The sequence below is a fragment of the Atractosteus spatula genome, chromosome 12 (genome assembly GCF_055471065.1).
Source record: "Atractosteus spatula isolate fAtrSpa1 chromosome 12, fAtrSpa1.hap1, whole genome shotgun sequence".
In the NCBI taxonomy this organism is placed as follows: domain Eukaryota; kingdom Metazoa; phylum Chordata; class Actinopteri; order Semionotiformes; family Lepisosteidae; genus Atractosteus; species Atractosteus spatula.
Window position 1 is genome coordinate 20,780,767 of NC_142717.1, and position 18,635 is coordinate 20,799,401.

At 37.6% G+C, this 18,635-nt stretch overlaps 1 protein-coding gene across 3 annotated transcripts in view; it reads right to left on the reverse strand.

Annotated features, from left to right (window-relative positions):
- Nucleotides 1–2,179: 2,179 nt before the first annotated feature.
- LOC148822755 (TPR and ankyrin repeat-containing protein 1-like) overlaps nucleotides 2,180–18,635 on the reverse strand; it is a 37,186-nt gene continuing 20,730 nt past the window's right edge. For all 3 annotated transcript variants that reach the window (XM_088929495.1, XM_088929493.1, XM_088929494.1), the window contains exons 13-24: nucleotides 15,646–18,483; nucleotides 14,058–14,257; nucleotides 11,921–12,058; nucleotides 11,156–11,299; nucleotides 10,529–10,685; nucleotides 10,065–10,153; nucleotides 8,884–8,987; nucleotides 8,270–8,402; nucleotides 7,731–7,876; nucleotides 4,713–7,633; nucleotides 4,219–4,320; nucleotides 2,180–3,181 (exon numbers count right to left, since the gene is read on the reverse strand). In XM_088929495.1, coding sequence (XP_088785621.1) covers nucleotides 3,051–3,181; nucleotides 4,219–4,320; nucleotides 4,713–7,633; nucleotides 7,731–7,876; nucleotides 8,270–8,402; nucleotides 8,884–8,987; nucleotides 10,065–10,153; nucleotides 10,529–10,685; nucleotides 11,156–11,299; nucleotides 11,921–12,058; nucleotides 14,058–14,257; nucleotides 15,646–18,483 — 7,103 coding nt within the window. In that variant the 3' untranslated portion in view covers nucleotides 2,180–3,050. The remainder of the gene's footprint in view (nucleotides 3,182–4,218; nucleotides 4,321–4,712; nucleotides 7,634–7,730; nucleotides 7,877–8,269; nucleotides 8,403–8,883; nucleotides 8,988–10,064; nucleotides 10,154–10,528; nucleotides 10,686–11,155; nucleotides 11,300–11,920; nucleotides 12,059–14,057; nucleotides 14,258–15,645; nucleotides 18,484–18,635) is intronic.

The window sequence follows — 18,635 nt, forward strand, 5'->3', positions numbered from 1 at the left end:
ATTTACTATACTAAGTAAAATTGATTCAGCCGTGCCAAATCAGGCTGTGCTAGGACATAAGGGTAGTACAGTATATTTAAATCGATTCAAGCTCCTTTGGACAGGCTTCAGACCTTTTCATTTTACCCCCTTCCTCTTCAGGCTGTTTAAAGGTGTTCTCAGCAAGCTGTTGAAATACTTTTGTGATACTATCCCAACGGTCCTAGAAATCTATTAAGCTCAATATGTTGTTTGATAGACTTTGATGATTTTAGTCTTCTCCAGATTCACCTTAATCCCTTTACCAGACTTATTGCCCATGCAACTTTATGTGGAGTTTAAAAAAAACATTCACTTGTAATTCAATGCGTTTTCTTCTCATGGGTACATACCAATACCCTTAATGAAGATGAAGTATAGACCATGGTTCCATGAAGGGAGGATGTCATGAATGATGAGTGGCATTAGGGACGTTCCACAGTCAAACAAAAATCATGTTAAACATAAATTACATGGTGCCATCTGGTTTGTCCATCCACACCGCCAAGACAGCTGATGGTGATGAACACAGCTCAATTATTCTTATAAATAAGTATACCCATTTAATTATTCATTATAATTATTATACCTATACTTTAACATTTGGTGAAACGGCTGCTGTATTACAGAGTTCTTGAAAAGTGAGGTTCAATAGGCCTTCACATCTATCACATCAGTGTTATAAATACCTTCTTTATTACAATAGATTGTCCCCATCTTTATAAACATCTGGCGAGGATTGTAAGACTAAGACTGTATCTTGGAAAGAACAGAGCTACAGGTATTTGCTTCACTGTGACATTATCTACATCATCACAGAGCTCACAGCCACCCTGTTCTCCTAAACTGAAGCAGAGATCATGTCTTACAATAAGGTAGGGGTATTCCATTCTCCTTTCTTGCTGCAGGGCTGGTATGTACTGCAGGTCTTCATTCCAGTTTATTGAGCATAACCAGGTGGTCAGTGGCTTAAATGGACCAATTTGGCTATAACAGGTTGAAGTAAATACAAAAGGTTGCAGTTACATCTGCTGGAGTAAAATAGTGTTGGATCTTCCATCACAGTAACATTGTGTGCAAAATAAAATTACAACAAAGAGAGGATACATGTACAGTATACTGATGCACGACCCATAATTGCATGGAAACTACTTAAACATATCATGATTAAGAGATAGTAGTTCAGGTGGGTAGCTGCGTCAGCATGCGTAGGCTGCAAAGGAACAAGTAATAGGTTTATTCCATGCTGAAAAAAAGAAGAAAGAGAACACAACGTTTCGGCCGTGGAGCTGTGTTCTCTTTCTTCTTTTTTTCAGCATGGAATAAACCTATTACATGATTAAGAGATTATTCATGATAAAAAATCCAGCATTAAGTGAAGTGACTGATGCAAATCACTGGAAGTCCAATCCCATATAAAGATTTAAAGCCAGTATTTTTAAATAATGTGGTTTGTCCTTCCCAATGGAATCCTCTTTAGCTTCATGGGAGCAAGGGCAAAAAAATGACTGATTTTGGCTGACAAGGTCAAAGCAGGACAGTTCCTGCAATTTCAAGCACAATTTAAGGAACATCACATGGGTACTGGGTAGTGATTTGTTTCTTTCTTCTAAAATTGTTAGCCTTTCTCTGCATGGGTCTGTTTCCATTGGTTTCTGTTAGCTCAGAGTTCAGAATGCATTTGTCTTTCAGGATCTGAAGTAATGCCCATCCTGGTGCTGAGGTCTAGTACAAACAAAACGAAGCTTTTTTAAAAAACAATTTCTCCTATACTCTTAATTTGACAAAGAATTTGAAGGATAACCACTTGTTTCTTATATATCCATTATCACATGTGTGTTTTGAGTTCTATTTATGCTTAAAGAGAACTAAAAACATTTTCATTAGGGATTGTAAACAGGTTACTAGATATAAAGGCTCCTAACATTCCTTTTAGAATCACGATGAATCAGGATCTATTAGTGTTAATGATCAATTTTCTTACAGTACCTGGTTAAATATAAACTTTTACACAGTATAGAGAGCTTTAAATTGTATTTTAACTATAAACGAGTAATGCATAACATTAACACTGTCTTTCTAACCTCATTCTAGCATATGAAATACTTAGTTGCTCATGCAATTTTAAGCGTTTTTTCCATAGGCCTTAGAGAAATTAAACTTCAGTCAAATACTTTATTCTCAAAATACCAATGAATGATCATCATTTAAAGAAAACAGAACTGTTCAATACAATGTTTAGATCTTAAGATCTTTTGCTGTTGATCATTTTAATTGTCTTTATAGTGTATAGAATCAGTTATTTTCTACTTCTGTAGTAATATCACAGTTTTAAAGGGTACATCTTGTTTATTCTATAAAATATATAAAAAATAGAGTTCACTAGAACGTTTTGTTTTGAACATTTTTTCCTGACTAACATTTAAATATATACTGTATGTAAAAAATAAGTCAATCACTTCAGTTGTTGTTTCCAAATGTTAAGTACAGTAAGTCAAATTCAAATGGAATCAGAATAAACTTTTGTATTTAGATCATCCTGCACATTTACTGAAAGGAACACTGTGTAGATACTTACTGTACCTACAGTATCAGCAGTGGCATAAAGAAAAAAAATGCCATAATGGCATCAATATTCTTCAACAAAAAATACAAATTGAAATTATAAATATAACTGTACATAAGCATGACTAAATTAAGGTCTCCATACAGAAATACTGAATATAAAACAGAAATACAGTAAAGTTCAAATGAATGTGATGAGAAACTATTAAAAAATGTCCTGAATTGTTCTAAAAAGTATATTTATCATTTCTTAAAAAGTAAAAAAGACAGTTTTCTGTTGTCTAAGCAAATAATAAAATAATACTAAGATTATAATGAAGCTGAAGATCACTGCAGAAATCTAAAATACATGAGAATGAGTTTAGCTGTTCGGCTGTTAGGTTGTCTGTACTGAGTGGCTGTTACAAGTTCTTTAAAGAACTGTGCAGTCCATGGCTTTGCAGCTTAAATTTCCCACACATCAGGCATCAATACTTTCTTCTTTTGCCAGATTTCCCCTTCTTGCCTCTCCTCTTTTTATTGTGAGTAAGCTCCTCAAACTTCTCAGGCTCATCAACAGCATCATCTTCCAAACCGTTGTCTTTGAAGTCTCCGGTTTCTGTTAATTAAAAAAAAAAGGAATTTGCAGTAATGATGTTGTGGTAGAATCACCATTTAGTTACTGCTGTGCTGAAGTCTTAGAAGTTACAACAGATGCATCTAATGATACCAACAATTTATAGAAAGTCTCAAATACTGATTCATTTTAGTATAATAACTGTTATTAAAACAGCTAAGTATGATAAAGATAGAAATAAAATTTGCCATATGACAATTTTCATTTCACTTTAATAAAAATGTATAGCTAGACAACCACACTCTGCAAGGTAAATATATGGGCGAGTAATCAATATGAAGGGGTAGCTAATCCATAAGTCAATTACCAATTAAGTGTAACTCATTCTCAGGCATTTCCCATTATCAATATTTTGCTGCCTTTTGTACTGTCATAATGCTAAAAATATAGTTGTTGTACTACAAAAAACTGTTTCAAAAAAGATTTGACTGTTAGCATAAAATACAATGGCTGTAACTTCAGTAGAAGATCATCTTAAAATTGTTTCTGCATAAAGAAAGAAAATTAGTGAAGAACAGTGCAACTGAAGAACATAACGCAAAATACAGCATTGAACATATTCACAAAGCAGTGTATTTAAAAATATTATTATTAATGAGTGGAAAATGCATGTTAAATGAATCCACAAGGCATCTCAGCCAGGATTCATGAAAAAAGTCAGCTGATAGTAAAATACTCTTGGTATAGTGTCTTTAATATTAACAATCACAATTTCATTAAAAAATGTAAAAAGCAAAATAGCACCTCCAGTGTTTCCAGTAAAGGACATCTCAGCAATGTATACCTATAAAGATTTTCTTTCAAACACTGTAACACATTCCTCTATGATACACAATGATATTCCAAATGATACACAAAGGTCTTTCATGTTGATTCTAGAGACTAAATGAATCACTTCTGAGGGTAACAATATTCTTTTCCATATTTAGTGAGTTCAAGCAAAGACTGTGGAAGATGTTAAAACTCTAAGAAAGAGTGCAAACACCATCTCTGTTACAAACGTGACTGAACTCACACACCTTCATTTGCATACATTCCTGTTTCGGCTAGTCTCATATCTTCCTTAGCCTCATGCAGTGCCGCACTCAGAAATGAAATTTTCTGGGACAGTTTCTCAATGCCTAAGAAAAAATAAAAGTTCCCAAGAAAGGTATCTGCATCAAGTGTCTTTGGAAAAATAATGTGCAATGATATTTACAATGTTGCATATGCCTAAAACATTAATCATAACAAATAGCTTTTCGATTCCAATGAGCTTTTCTATCACTTTGCATCAGCTTTGCTCTACATTCTTTATTAAAACTTTCATAGTTGATGCCATCTTTTAGTTTGGAGGAAAAGAAGCATTTTTCTAAACAAGGAGGTAATACTTTCAGATAAAACTCATGCAGTTAACTGAGTCACATTAAAAAGTATAAAAAGCATAATACATCTACTACAAACTGATACCTACATATAAAATGCTAAATAATATAATAGTATTATGTTGTAAATATAGTAAAATGTGTATTACCTGAGGCCCAGTTTTTAGTCTTGTAGATACTCTCCATGGAAGACATGAAGTTTTGAAGGGAACTCCTCAGTTTTCCTTCCACAACCTTTAACTGTTCTCCCAGAGAAAAAATGCCTGCTTTGTAGGCATCCAGATCTTCAAGAACCTTTTTGGAACTTGTGATTAAAGGGTCTGCATGCTCAGCAAAATAGTGCAAGTACTTCTCATAGCAATCCTGCTGTAGTCTATGTTTCTCACTAGACAAGTGTGTTTGGTAATCTTCTTTGAATGAGATTTCATTGTTGTCTGCCACTTGATCATGCTCTTCATTTCCTTCTTCAGTTTCAAGGTTTTCCTCTTCTAGCTCCTCCCCAGTTTGCTCATCAGAAGGTTTTACCAAATTCTTCCCAAACCTGATGCCACACAAGTCACACTGTGTAGTGTCAATGTCAGCTTTAATGAAATTTTTAGGGATCATCCGTTTAATGTGTCCATCCCCTGATTTCTCTCGCATTATGGCTATCGCCCTGTTTACCAAAATGCATTTTCTGATGGCTACCCTCCAATTAATTCTGTGCTGCTCTGCACGAAATACCTGCAGATGGTATTCAGATTCTTCAATATCTTCCTCATAAACAGCTGCATGAGTTTTATCAGAGGATGGGGAGGACAGGGATATGGGCAGCAAAATGTAATTGAATCGAGCGACAGTGACGGTTCTGAAATGAATATCCTTATTAAAACTGTCCCACCTGCAATCCATAAGGTACTCATCATCCCTTTCCTTCAACAATACCTCAAGGGCTTCGACCACATCTTTGATATTTCTGGATGTATTTACACTGTTAACGACACGCATGATCCTCTTGGAGACTTGACCTGGATCTTGGAGTTTCATCAACTCTTCCTTTGCTGTTATGAAGTTGCAGCGAAGATAGGTTTCACATCTGGAATCCAGGACTTGCCCTACATTCACAAGCATCACCAGACACAGCACCGCAGATCTCTCAGCTTCTCCTGAGCCAGTGTATTCTGAGTCACTAAAGGCGTCCACCAAGACATTGAAATTTTCATTCACATGACCACTCATTACTTCAGCAAGGTAACAAAGATGGCTTTTCAATTTCTTTATGAAATATGGTACATCCCTTGGTTTGTAAGAATGCACCACATGACACCATGGCTTATTTTTCAGCATGAATTCCCAGAAATGAAGGAGCGCAAGATAGCTCTTTGGCAAACATACTACCATGTTTTTGCAAAAGTGCATCAGAAAAGCACAGGTCAAGACAAACTGAAACTCAATCAGCATGACTGTATTTCCAATGTCTGGAATCATATGTTGTTTACATTTCCTGACTGGCACATTCAGAAAACGATAGAATGTGTGAATGCACTGCTCAGGGTTCTTGTAAAGTTCCCGAGTCATCATAAGGAAAAGCCTGAAGAAGTTAAAGTGCTGTTGTTTACCTTGTAACATCCCAGCTTTGCCCTTTCTCTGTGTGTTTGTGTTCAGTTCATTCTGGTATAGATTCTCCTCTTTAAAAAGCAATTTATCCAGTTTGTCAGGGAAATCAGAAGACAGGAGGTAGACCTTTGTCGCCTCTAGCCACAAATCAGTCGATTCTCTCCTGATGAAATCCTTTTCATCTTTAAATCGTTTTGAGATATAATCCCTCAGAACCATTCTGTAGCTCTCAAATGGTACAGTCTGGGTTAATGAAAGGATCTCTTTGCAGGCAACACTGTTGTCAGATACAACTCTTTGGTGAAAATGCTTTGGAAAAACAGTCCTGATGAGAGACTTGCATAATGCATACTCATCTCCTGTCAAAATGTTTTGGAAATCTTCAACTTCAGGAAGAGAGTTTTCTTTGCATAGCTTCTTAGCTTCTAACAGCATCCCATTCAAAGCTGTAAGATAAACCTTGGAATGGATGGCAGATTTGGCTTCATGTCTCTGGAGTGGCTTGTGAAGATCTGTGCAATTTTCCAACTTGCAATCAAGACCACACACATACTTCAAACACACATTTGGAACTGCCTGACAACCAGAGATCATCTCCTTTGCACAAATGTATAATTTTCTCAGCAAGTGACTTTTTAGGACAGATTTCACATCGTTTGTGTTTAACCTGTAGGAAGTAAGCTCAGATATAGTATTTTCTTTTAGGCTTGCATCATCATTGAGAATAAACTGCAAAATCCTTGCTCCATCATTCTTTGGGATACGGCTCTGGCTATCATCTATTTGAATGATTCCATAGAAGTCAAAGCAAGATTTCACCATTTCTTTCTCTTCATTGTTTTCTGGTTTTGCCAGGGCTTTGACCAGCTTCAGCACCATTGAAATGCATGTCAGGTACTGACTTAAATTTGAAACCGTTAAGACAGAATGACTAAGCAGAGTGCAGAGGGCCTCTAATGCTCCAGCAGTATGACTTTCTTTCAGAAACATCTCGAATGCATGCCTGACAGTTGTTTGAATTTGCTTTGTGAACAAGCCTTCCAACAGAGTTACTTCTGCTACTCCATATGGCTGCTGTGTCTTCCTGAACATTTGTAAAGCATCTCCTAACACTTTCCTTACTTCTTCTTTCTGTAAGGTATCAAGCTTTTTTTCGCAGGACTGAATGCGGGCATAAGCAAGAAGGCACTCGGCTTTGTACTCCAGTCTGTTAGAAAATTCTGCCGCTTTGGTCAGGTATCCATACTCTCTCATCAAAGTAGCTGCATCTTCCTCCCGCTGTAACATTTTCAAAACACCAGCTGCTTGGGTCAAGTAACCATTTTCTTTTAAGAAAACGAGTTGATCATCTGGAGATAATTTTGAGAGACATGCTTCCATTTTTGGCAGATTTTTCTGTTTGTGATATCTGGCAGCAGCCTCCAGGTAGAAGTACTTTTTAGTGTAGGGAACTTTGGTCTGCTTCAGATCCCACCTGTAAAAAAACAACACTGGTGTTAATGAAAAGCTGACGAATGAAAACAGCTATTGTCTCGTAAGAACAGTTCTGTCTTCTGGATAATGGCACATACCTTTCCAGTACCTCAGCTGCTTCATCAAATAACTCTGCCATGCAGTACATTTTCATTGCCATCTCATACTCCGCTGCTTTTTCAAAGCACTTAGCAGAAGATTTGTAGCATTCTGCTTTTCTGTACAACACTGCTGCTTCCTTCATCTGAAACATTGTAAAATAGATTACCAACAGGATAAAATAAAGTTAATGTGCATTCACTAAATGATTTAGGAGTATTGTTTTAGGTTTATTTACATTTTATATTGTTTTACATTTTGCTAGGAAGTATATTCAGTAACTTCTAAATTAAGCATCTGTCATGCTGTAGTTTTCTTCATCTGGGTTGCAGTACCAGAATTGAGACTTGACACCACCATTAGAAAGTTTTCGATTTATTACTTACTACATAATCCATTACCTGTATCATCACAGTTACCCTATTTTCAAATGCTAATATAAAAGCTCAAAGAAGCATCTATGATTACAAAGTATTTTTCCTCTGAAATTCTATGGAAAAACAAAACACAATGACCTTCAGGATCAGCTGTGCCTCACCTTTCCCAAGCTCTCACACAGCTGTGCACACAGCTTGTACTCTTTTGCATTTTTCAAACATTTCATAGACAGCTTTGGCACACCGCACTCCAGGTAAGTCTTGGACAGCTGCAAGTACTCTAGCTGCATCTCTCTATTAAAAGATGAAAAAGTAGATAAGCTTGTAGAAATACAATTTTCTCATTATTAAGGTCTATCCAAAAATCACACTAATATCATGTTTTTATTGGAAATATATAACACGAAAATATTCTATTGCTGTTAAAGGTTAGTCACACAAATTCTTTCCCCAAAATACTCCCATTTTACGCACATTTAAATAAATGAGGTATGTTAAAAGCAATTTCAATAATTACTGTTGTTAATATTACATCAGTTAGGAAAACATTTAAAAATGTAAATGTTACAGTGTTTGATTTAGCTTGCTTAGAAATGGAAATCTTATTAAAATCTGTTTTAAATTTAAAAGAATTCTCAGCAGCAGATGTATATTATTTGAACTAAGACAACACTGACCTCTTGTGGTCACTAGTCCTACCTGGAGTTTCTCTTCATATATACTTGGATGTACAGTATGATGCTTCAAAATTCATTTTAAAAAACATCTTACTTACTTGGGACTGACTTTCTTGTATTGCACGTTAAGAACTGCAAAATTAGCTAAGGCCAACTTTTCCTTATCGGCAGAACCTCCTTTCTGGTAGCATTTGGCAGCAACCTAGAAACAATAAAATACAGTAGTCTCAATACTATTATAATAATAATAATAATTGCTCACACGTATATAGCGCTTTTCTGGACACTCCACTCAAAGCGCTTTACAGGTAATGGGGACTCCCCTCCACCACCACCACCAATGTGCAGCATCCACCTGGATGATGTGACGGCAGCCATAGTGCGCCAGAACACTCACCACACATCAGCTATGAGCAGAGTAATGAAGCCAATTCATAGATGGGGATTATTAGGAGGCCATAACTGGTAAGGGCCAATGGGAAATTTGGCCAGGATGCTGGGGTTACACCCCTACTCTTTTCGAGAAACATCCTGGGATTTTTAATGACCACAGAGAGTCAGGACTTCGGTTTTACGTCTCATCCAAAGGACGGCGCCAGTTTACAGTATAGTGTCCCCGTCACTATACTGGGTCATTAGGACCCACATGGACCGAAGTGTAAGCGCCCCCTGCTGGCCCCACTAACACCTCTTCCAGCAGCAACCTTAGTCTCCCATCCAGGTACTGACCAGGCTCACACCTGTTTAGCTTCAGTGGGTTGCCAGTTGTGAGTTGCAGGGTGATATGGCTGCTGGCTATCCTATCATACTATCCTACACATCCATACTATCCTATTATACAACTTACCAGTGTATAATACTATCCTACACTGACAAGCCTTCCAAACATCACTTGTCACTTTATTGACTGGATGCTGCACGTTATTTCTTCAATACTATACATTCCTTTGTTGCATTATCTGGGCAGAAGATTGCCAAGTTAACTGCTCTAGCAGAAACATTTTTAAAAACAAAAAGTTTTCTCAAAGACAAAACCTTTTTCAATGGGTGTATTCTAATATCTGTGCAGTCAATCCCAAAAGTTTCAGTAAAGTGGTGTAGAATGTGTTTGTAGAATGATAACAGATAAGCAGCAGTAGTATGACTGACATTAAATAATCTAGGAAGAAAACAAATAAAAAAAATAATGATAAGATACCTACTGTCCTTTAACTCATTTGAAATGTTAATGACAAAATACTCCAGTACAATAATTCAGAAAAAAAGTTTTATTAATTACCTTCCAGCACTGATGTTTTGCAAAGTAATCTCCTCTCTCAATCCACTCTAGCTGTGTTGAACTTTTAACAAACATACTGTCATCAAGATCTGTAAAAAAATAAGGGATGAAACAGGCACACAATGTTCAGACCTGCTTCAGTATGCATTAAACAGAATCTCTGCCATTTTACTAAGAAGAGGAGGCACTTGTGGGTTTTGGAACACATTGCTTAGTCAAATGCCGAGACTGGCGGATTCTTCATTCACTGAGATATCTGTATCAAATAACAATTAATCACTTCTTCTCTTATGTGGCCCTTCTTATGATCTTTTTGTTTTACTTATTTGCTTCTTTTGCTAAAGATTTTCTATCCTTTGACCAAACAGTTTAGATATGGAAGAGATTTATTAAAATCACAATCAGCACATTGTAATAAAATACATATGCAAGTATACTTTGTACAGGATTTAATAGAAACTTACCAGTGTTTTCATCAGTCTTGACCACCTGCACATACTGTCCCTTGATAAGATACTCAAATGCAGGACCACGCTTCTCTTGGTTTTCATCAAATAGCCAAAGATTTACCCTGGCTCTGGTGACAGCTGTGTACAGCTGTTTTAATTCATCATTCAACATCTTCAGGAAACAAAAACAAGAGAATGACACAATAAAATTACACATTTACTAACTGTAATTACTGATGTAATGAGGAATCATTCTTTGCTCCACAGGATACACAAAGCTGACACGTCATAGAAATAATTAAAATGTGCAAAGAGTTAAAGATGAAGGATTCAGAGTTTTACATTAAAAAATTATCACTCCACAAGTTTCAGTTATCAGAGTAATAATTGAGGAAAACTGCAACTGTACTTGAAGTCCTGTGAAAACTGTTTAGGAGGAGATATGGTTAAGATAGGGCTAAAGAACCAGTATCTCAGATTCCCACTCAGAATTATTTTTTGAATTTCAAATCATTGAAATTGGTGGTGTTTTCCTTCTGGGACCTGAAGAAGCTTGATACAGCGATACTCATACAGTAAGTTACCAGTCAGAGACAAAAGGGAATGCTTCCACTTTTAAGACCCATGTTATCCAGACCGCACCTTGTGCAAATCAGCATTGAACTCCAGAGGTCTGGTCTGCACAGAAGTTGCCTCCTCCAGGGGGACTTCCACAACTGGCCCACTTGATGATGCCTGTGCACTGGTGTGGCTGAAGGAGGAGATCACACGCCACTCTTTTCCAGCCTAACCACACAGGATAAATAAACAATTACAAGCTGTAATCTGCACCTCAAAAACAGGAAATACCCTTATCTTATCCCCTACGATGCAGGTGTACAGTAGGTCTTAAAGTTTTCAAGTTTTCAAACTTTTCAAGTTTTTTTTTTTAAATAAAAGTAATCAAAAGGTTCTCAACACAAGGGTAAATTTCTGTACAGTATTTCCATACTGAAGTGTTTTGGAAAATCTAAAGTTAGTACTTGAATAGTTTATCTGGGCAATTCTTTAGTAAGGCTGACAGAAATTATAGTGTGAAGTTTCTCATTCTTACACTTTCTTCCTTTGTTAGAATTTGTTCAACTCACCCACCTCCCTCCCCAAACAGAGGACCCATAATAATAGTACATAGTAATAATAGTATCAAAACAATATTTTATAACAAGATAAATCAAATTCCTAAACAGAACTACCTTCTTATGTTATTGTGCCACTATTAGTAATAAGTAATACAACAGGTTATGAATAAACTGCTTTTGTCAGCAAAGTGCAAAAACTTCCCAGGTCAAACCACTCCATACAAATCAGATACATCTAAAATGCAAAGAGTATGTCAGATAAATTTGTCCAAAATTTTCAGAATCACACCTGGGAGTCTGTGAAAAAGTTATACAGCAGCACATCATCAAATTCCAGGCCTTTAGCTTCATAAATGGTGAGAACCAGTGCCAAGGTCAGCTCTTCGGGAATTGTTTCCTTAGCTGTTTCATTTGCAACAAGGACCACCTGGAGTATAAAGACAGATAATGAAGTACAAATTGAAAATAATCCAGAAAAGGGTTCCATCATACAAAGAGACCTTGCATGTTGCCCACTTTCTTTTAACACTTCTGGCCTTGTTTTAATTAACAGTTAACAAAAATATCTATTAGAAACCACCTAATAGTTTTTTATTGCCATCTGGTGATGGACACATGTCACTGCACTGAGTGTTGTTCACATGTTCAGGCAATAAAATTAACAATCTTTTCTGAGGAAAACTCCAAAACAAAAAGAGCATGTAAACACAACGTTTGTTACACAGTATATACACACAAATTTTATGCTATTGGGTAATGTAGGAGGGGTAAAATGGTGCAACATGCACCAACTACATACCCCAGAAGCCTGTGGGGTGTGGAAGACATACGGTTCCACTGTCACATGAACAGTCCAGAAACAGTGATAACTCAGGCGACCACATTTAACCAGGAAACTAAGGCTTCATGGAAAGCTCATTTACAGCCTGCCACAGGAAGTAGATATTTAGCGGTATGTAGCAGGAGTGAGTAAGAGTTGGAGGAGACTGAGCGAGGAAGTGCAGAGCATTAGGATCCCAGACTAGGAATTAGATTTGTGATGGACTTTGGCTGTTGACTGTTTTCGTTAGTGTGTTTTAACTTCAATTAGTTTAGCTGACTGGGTTATAGAGAGGAACTTGAAACAGTCACACAGAGCTGAAAGAAGTTACATTTTTCTTGATTTTCTGAACCATTTACGCACTGTACAGTTCACTGGTGTGCAATATAAATTGGCCTATCTGTGCATCTGTTACCCTGCCTATTTCAAGAGCCTTATACTCTTGTATACAGAACAACATGCAGTCATACACAGCATCAAAATTAGTGTATACATATATTGTATAAATAGTATAGTCACGTTCTGAACAGAGTTGATAGGGGGAAGGATACAGAACTGTTCATTTTTAGTGTGATTACAATATGCTCAACAATATATCCAAAGCCCTGAGGAAATACAGCATTTGTCCCCTCTTTTTTTCCTTTTGTAGAAGGGCTGTAGAACTGAGGTGGATGTCTACTGCCTGATAAAGTAATTTAGGATTCATAGGGTTTAAATTTATTAAGGTTCTTTTAATTTTAGCTGCTATAGCTTTTAAAATATTGTAGACTTTGAAATAATATGTATAAAGACAACAGGGACAATTCTAGCTTCTCCACTGGATTCTTGATATACTTAAAATACCTCTGTATCCATAAACATCTAGTGAAGCCAAAGTTTTTTTTTTAATTTTAATAATAATAATAATTTAGAACACCTTTACAAATGCAAGGACACTGCACATAATGATAAAATATTTTAAAAAACAGTAAAAATGAAAACAAGAACATAGAACAAACAGGAAGGGCATTCCATAATAATTGAGCAGTGACTGAAAAAGCATGATCACCAGCAGACCAACATTTACTCCCAGGTATAGAGAGCAAAGGACCAGCCTCAACTGAATGGAGCCTACAGAAAAGAGTGTATACATGAGGGAGTTCAGAAATGTATGATTGAGCCAGACTATTCAGAGCCTTATAAGTCAGTAACAAGGTCTTAAATTGAATACTGTACATGACTTTACAGGCAACTAATGAAGAGATTTAAGAGCAGAAGAATAAAAGGTCCTCCTTTTACTAGGAACACAGATCAACTGGTGAGAGTCTATAACGGCATAATAAGTAACTAGTAAGACGTTTTGCCTGAAGTTTTGGAAAGACTAAATTAAAAAAAGAAATTAACAAATAAATGAACATATTTAATATCTATACATTTCCCATAAGGCAGAAGGTTCTGAGTGAGTTGCATTACCCCCTTAACACAAGCATATTGCTCTGTAATCACCCTTAGATATCAATGCCTATGACATTATTAAAGAGCAGGCGGGTGCCTCTTCAGGGATGCAAAGATGTTAGTGAATCTAGGGGTTACAGTAACTTTTTTAAAGTGTATACAAACCACAAACCTGGTGAGCTCCAAACTCAATGGGCTGTGACTTCCTCTTGTTCCCCCTCAGTAAAATAGCCAAGTCACTGACACTGCAGGATTCCAGGACTGTAGGCTTGGGCCCATCGAACAATCCCCTGTCCCTTGGCAACCGGTCAAATGATTCAGGGAAGAAGAACTGCAGCAAGTCCACAATGCCAGATGCCAAATTCAGAATCCCTTCAATGAAACATTTGGAATTTGGAATATTAAATACATTTCATCCGTACTACAGTACAGTGTAATCTGTAAAATGCTTTATAAATATTTTTTAGTGGCAACCGGTCTAAGATTTAAATCGATTCATTAATGCAACACCCAATTTCACCTAAAGAGTACTGTATATACACATGAGATTAGAATAGCGAGGTGTAGAGGAAAAAGCAGAGGTAAATTCCACAATGAAAACTTAAATAGTGTAGTGCATTTGCCTGGCGCTGCAGCTGAAGAGCGCCTGGCTGGGGGTACGCGCCGAGGGCCAGGACAAAAGTAGTAGTTGTCAGAGTGGGGACTAGGAAAGCCGCTGACCAGTGCAGCAGACCCATTGCAAAACGGGTGTACAGTTTGGCGAGATCACCCGGATTCTTGTAAATAGTTCCCTGGTTTCGCACCCCTGTTATACTTCTACCCAATTGCCACACTATCCCTGTGTAGCTACCTGAACAGACCCCTGGGTGCTGCTCTCTCTCTCGTCTCTCGGGCACACACTCATTCTCTCTCTCACTCTCACTCTGTCTCTCTCTCTGCTGGCGTGCGGGCGCGGGACTGCTGTGCTGGCTGTGCCGAAAAATAAAGCGCCGTTTTTCACTCAACGAATGTCTGAGTCACTGTGCCCTTGCCGAACCCGAAAATACTACAATATTTACTTTCTAAACATATAATAAAGATACTGTATAAGTATAGGTTATTATAGAGGCTGAAAAGTAAAAAGAAAAAATATTTCAGTAAGGAAGCCTTCTTATGGTATGTGAGGGCAGGCATACAGTATGAGGCCAAGGGGTAGAAAAAGAAAAATTTTTAACTGGGAAAATGAAAAGAAAAGCTAAAGAGGAATATTGGAGTTGCAGAGGAAGTGCGTAAAACAGAAATCTGTAAATGAAGAGAGATTACTGAATCATTCTGACCTGGAGATAAGTGTGACCCAACTGAAGTAAGCCCTACCTCTCTAATTTATCTAATATATTTAACCTTATTTATTTACAGATCTCAGCCTTCCACACTTCCCCATCTCTCAAAGTTCTATCTCACCCAGCAACCCATTCTCATATCTTCTTACTCCTTACCCACCACTTTGTATCATATTCCTGCTCTCTCTCATTTCTCTGAGTAACTAAAAAGAATTCAAAGACAAAGCTTTGGGTCTTTTGGTTTTGAGTGTATAGTTTTCTTTTCTCTTGATTATCTGTTCCTGTGCAGCTCACATACTGTACCAATGCAGTTCCCCACTCAAATTTGTCTATATAGACAGCACCACTGGTTCCAAGCTAGAGGGATGTACAGTTAACAATGCACACTTTAAATACTATCTGCCAAATGTATTACAGATGTATAGAAATAACTCTTTTTACCTGAATGTGATCTGTAGTTCTGATACAGCTGATAAATCCTCTTTGGTTTTCTGACAAGAGATCGCTTCTTCTTGTCCGCATTGCTCTTGCTGGCATAATAGAATAAGGACCTGAGATCACTGAAGCGAAATGCCACTCCCTTCATGATGCTCTGTGCAGTGTCTCCAGTAAGGAACATGGAGTTGGGGTCATTGATTATTTTCATAAGCATACAAAGTTCGGCCTGGGTAAAATCTTGGATCTCATCCCCATAAAGCTCATGAATGGACCATGGTATTTCGTCAAGTTTTGCAAGTCTAATAGACAAGTTGTGCAGAACATCCTCCTCATCAAAGAATCCCCGCTGGGACTTGATTTGCTGATACAGGCGAAAGAGGCGATAAATTTCAGTCCTGTCCTCCTGGAAGTTTGGAGCTCTCTTCCTACCAAGCTTGTTATACTGCTCCTCTGAAAGGGTACCTTCTGGGCTGCTATAAGCCTCAAATGACCCTTTTAAAAATGACTTGATTTCCTTCCAAACCAAGGCGGGGTTACAGTGGGGTTTACCTTTGACCATTTTAGGCCAGATTTCATAGGCAAACACCTCATATGTTACAAATTGTCGGGGATCAGTCTCTCGCATCTGGATTTCCATTACATTTTCTTCTTCATCCATCTCATCTTCAAGCTCCTCTTCTTCATCGTCATCCTGCAGCTCAGGAATCAACATCTCATCCTGAGAGGACCAGCCTACAATAGATTTTTTCAAGCTCCCATCTGGATTCCTTGGGAAGAAAGGATCAGGCAGTGAACCATCCAGAAGCAGAAGCAACTGCTGAGAAGTGATGAAGAGTGGGAAGTGTTCATCTTTGATATCCTGGAGTCTGTAAATACTGGAATCCAGGGGTTTGTAGTGACTAGTGGCCTTGGTGGACTTGCTCAGCTCAATAAAATTTTTCTGCACCTCCTTGCACAAAACATGATTTTTGGTCACAAAGATCTGATGCAAGTGCTCAAGTTGGTTTATATCTTGTTGGGCACCATTGTCAATATGTGATTCCACTACATCCTCCACTGCAGGAGCTACTGCAGAGCATGCTCCATCACAGGTCTGGACATCCTCTTCACTTGATACAGTGTCATTTTCATCATCACTTTCATGGCATTCTGATTCCGCACAATTTGTTGACCCTTCCACCTCTCCTAGATCATTCTCAACACCATGGCCTTCGGAAAGTGTCTGTTTAGGCCACATGACTTTCACAAGCAAAGGCTCACCTGCTTGCTCTGCTTTAACCCAGTATTTCTGGTACTGCTTCCACAGTCGATAGAGGCAACAGGTGGTTTTGCCAGTCCCACTTCTTCCTATCAAGATAATTGCTTCCAAGGGTTTAGGGCAGAGGTCTATTATAGCATATTCCAATTCCCCAACCCTGAAGGGGTATTCAACCTTAGTGTCCATGTTACTAAGTATGTTGAGTGCCATATTAGTACTGAAGCTATGAAACTTCATAATATTGTATTCTGTTTCAACCGCACTTGCTGGTGGGCAATATTCAGGTGTCACGTAATCTTCCATTGTCTGACTTTCACCATAATCCACAAAACAGAGAGGAATGCGTTTCTCTGTGTTCAGGTTTGATGAAAACTGACCTTGGTTAAGCCCTTTGAGTTTCTTGCGTAAAACGCATGACAAACCACGGTTGTAAGCTTGACATATTGTATCGATGGCATGATTGAGCTTGTTGTGGTCAAGCACAATGTCCCAAATCCTGATCATTTCACTGTAGACTCTTCCAGTGGCCCTAACATTACCATTGGATGCCTGCTCCATTTCAATTATCTTCTCTGGATTTTCGCTGCAACGAGGTGAAAAGTCTATTGCAAGCTCCCACATCATCCTTGCCCCTTTGTCAAGTTTTGCCTCATAGAGCTTAATCTCACTTTTAAGATGCTTAAGCTTCTTCTGAAGACTGACAGTCCATTCTCCATTTCCTAACTGCTGGATGACCTGCACAATTTTGTTTCTTGTGTGCAACTGGACTTCTTTGCTTCCAAGTTTCTTTAAAACTTCAGAGGTGCATTCAATTTCCCAGGTCATGTTGTCAAAGTCCAATGCCTGAAAACAGTCCTCTTTCAGAACATCATCTGGTTCATTTTCTTCCAGTGTCGCCTCAGCTTCTGGGTCTTCCAGCAAATCAATCTCTTTTGAAGATTCACTCTTGACACTTGTCTTTTCAGTGTAGTTGGCTGAATTGCCTATAGCGTAGTCTATGTTGTCATTGTCTCGTAATGCCATCGACCCTGAGATATCAACACAGGGTGACATACATGACCAGTCTCCCTGTTGAATCAATTTTTCAATCTCATACACAAGACTGTCTCTCACTGTGACCAGTTTGCATTCCACTTCACCTTGTTGAACATTTTCGCCTTTCTTGGACTTTGCTTCAATGTCCTTGAACTCTGGTTCATCTGCTGGTTCAACAACTTTCGGCTTGGAGTTTTTTGAGTTGATCACTGTTTTCACAGTTTTTGTCCTCTGAGATTTTGAACTTGTATCCTGCTTCTTTTTGTTTCTAGGGAGGATTTTGTTCCAATAAACAAGTCTTGGATCCTTTCCACTTACTTGAAAAGTTGCCTCTCTGTCTTGATTATTTTTCAATTTTTTGTTGATATCAAATTTTACTAACATGTTCATTATATCTTCATGATGCCTAAATGAATTTTTCTGGAAGATCATATGAAGTAAAGTGTTGCCTTCATGGTCTTGTGTATTAGGATTGAGATAGTCATATTTTGCTGGATCTGCACTGTATTCGTCAAGAAAGTGTTTCAGAATGTGTAAGCCAATATCATCTGTAAAACAAAACCAGTGTTTAGAGACAAAATGCAACAGTAAAAAATAGTAATGCAACAAACTTGTCATTTTATAAAATGGTATATTTTACAATACAAAATGGTACTCAATGTTGACAGTGTAACAAAATATTAAGAATGGTTCTTTATTT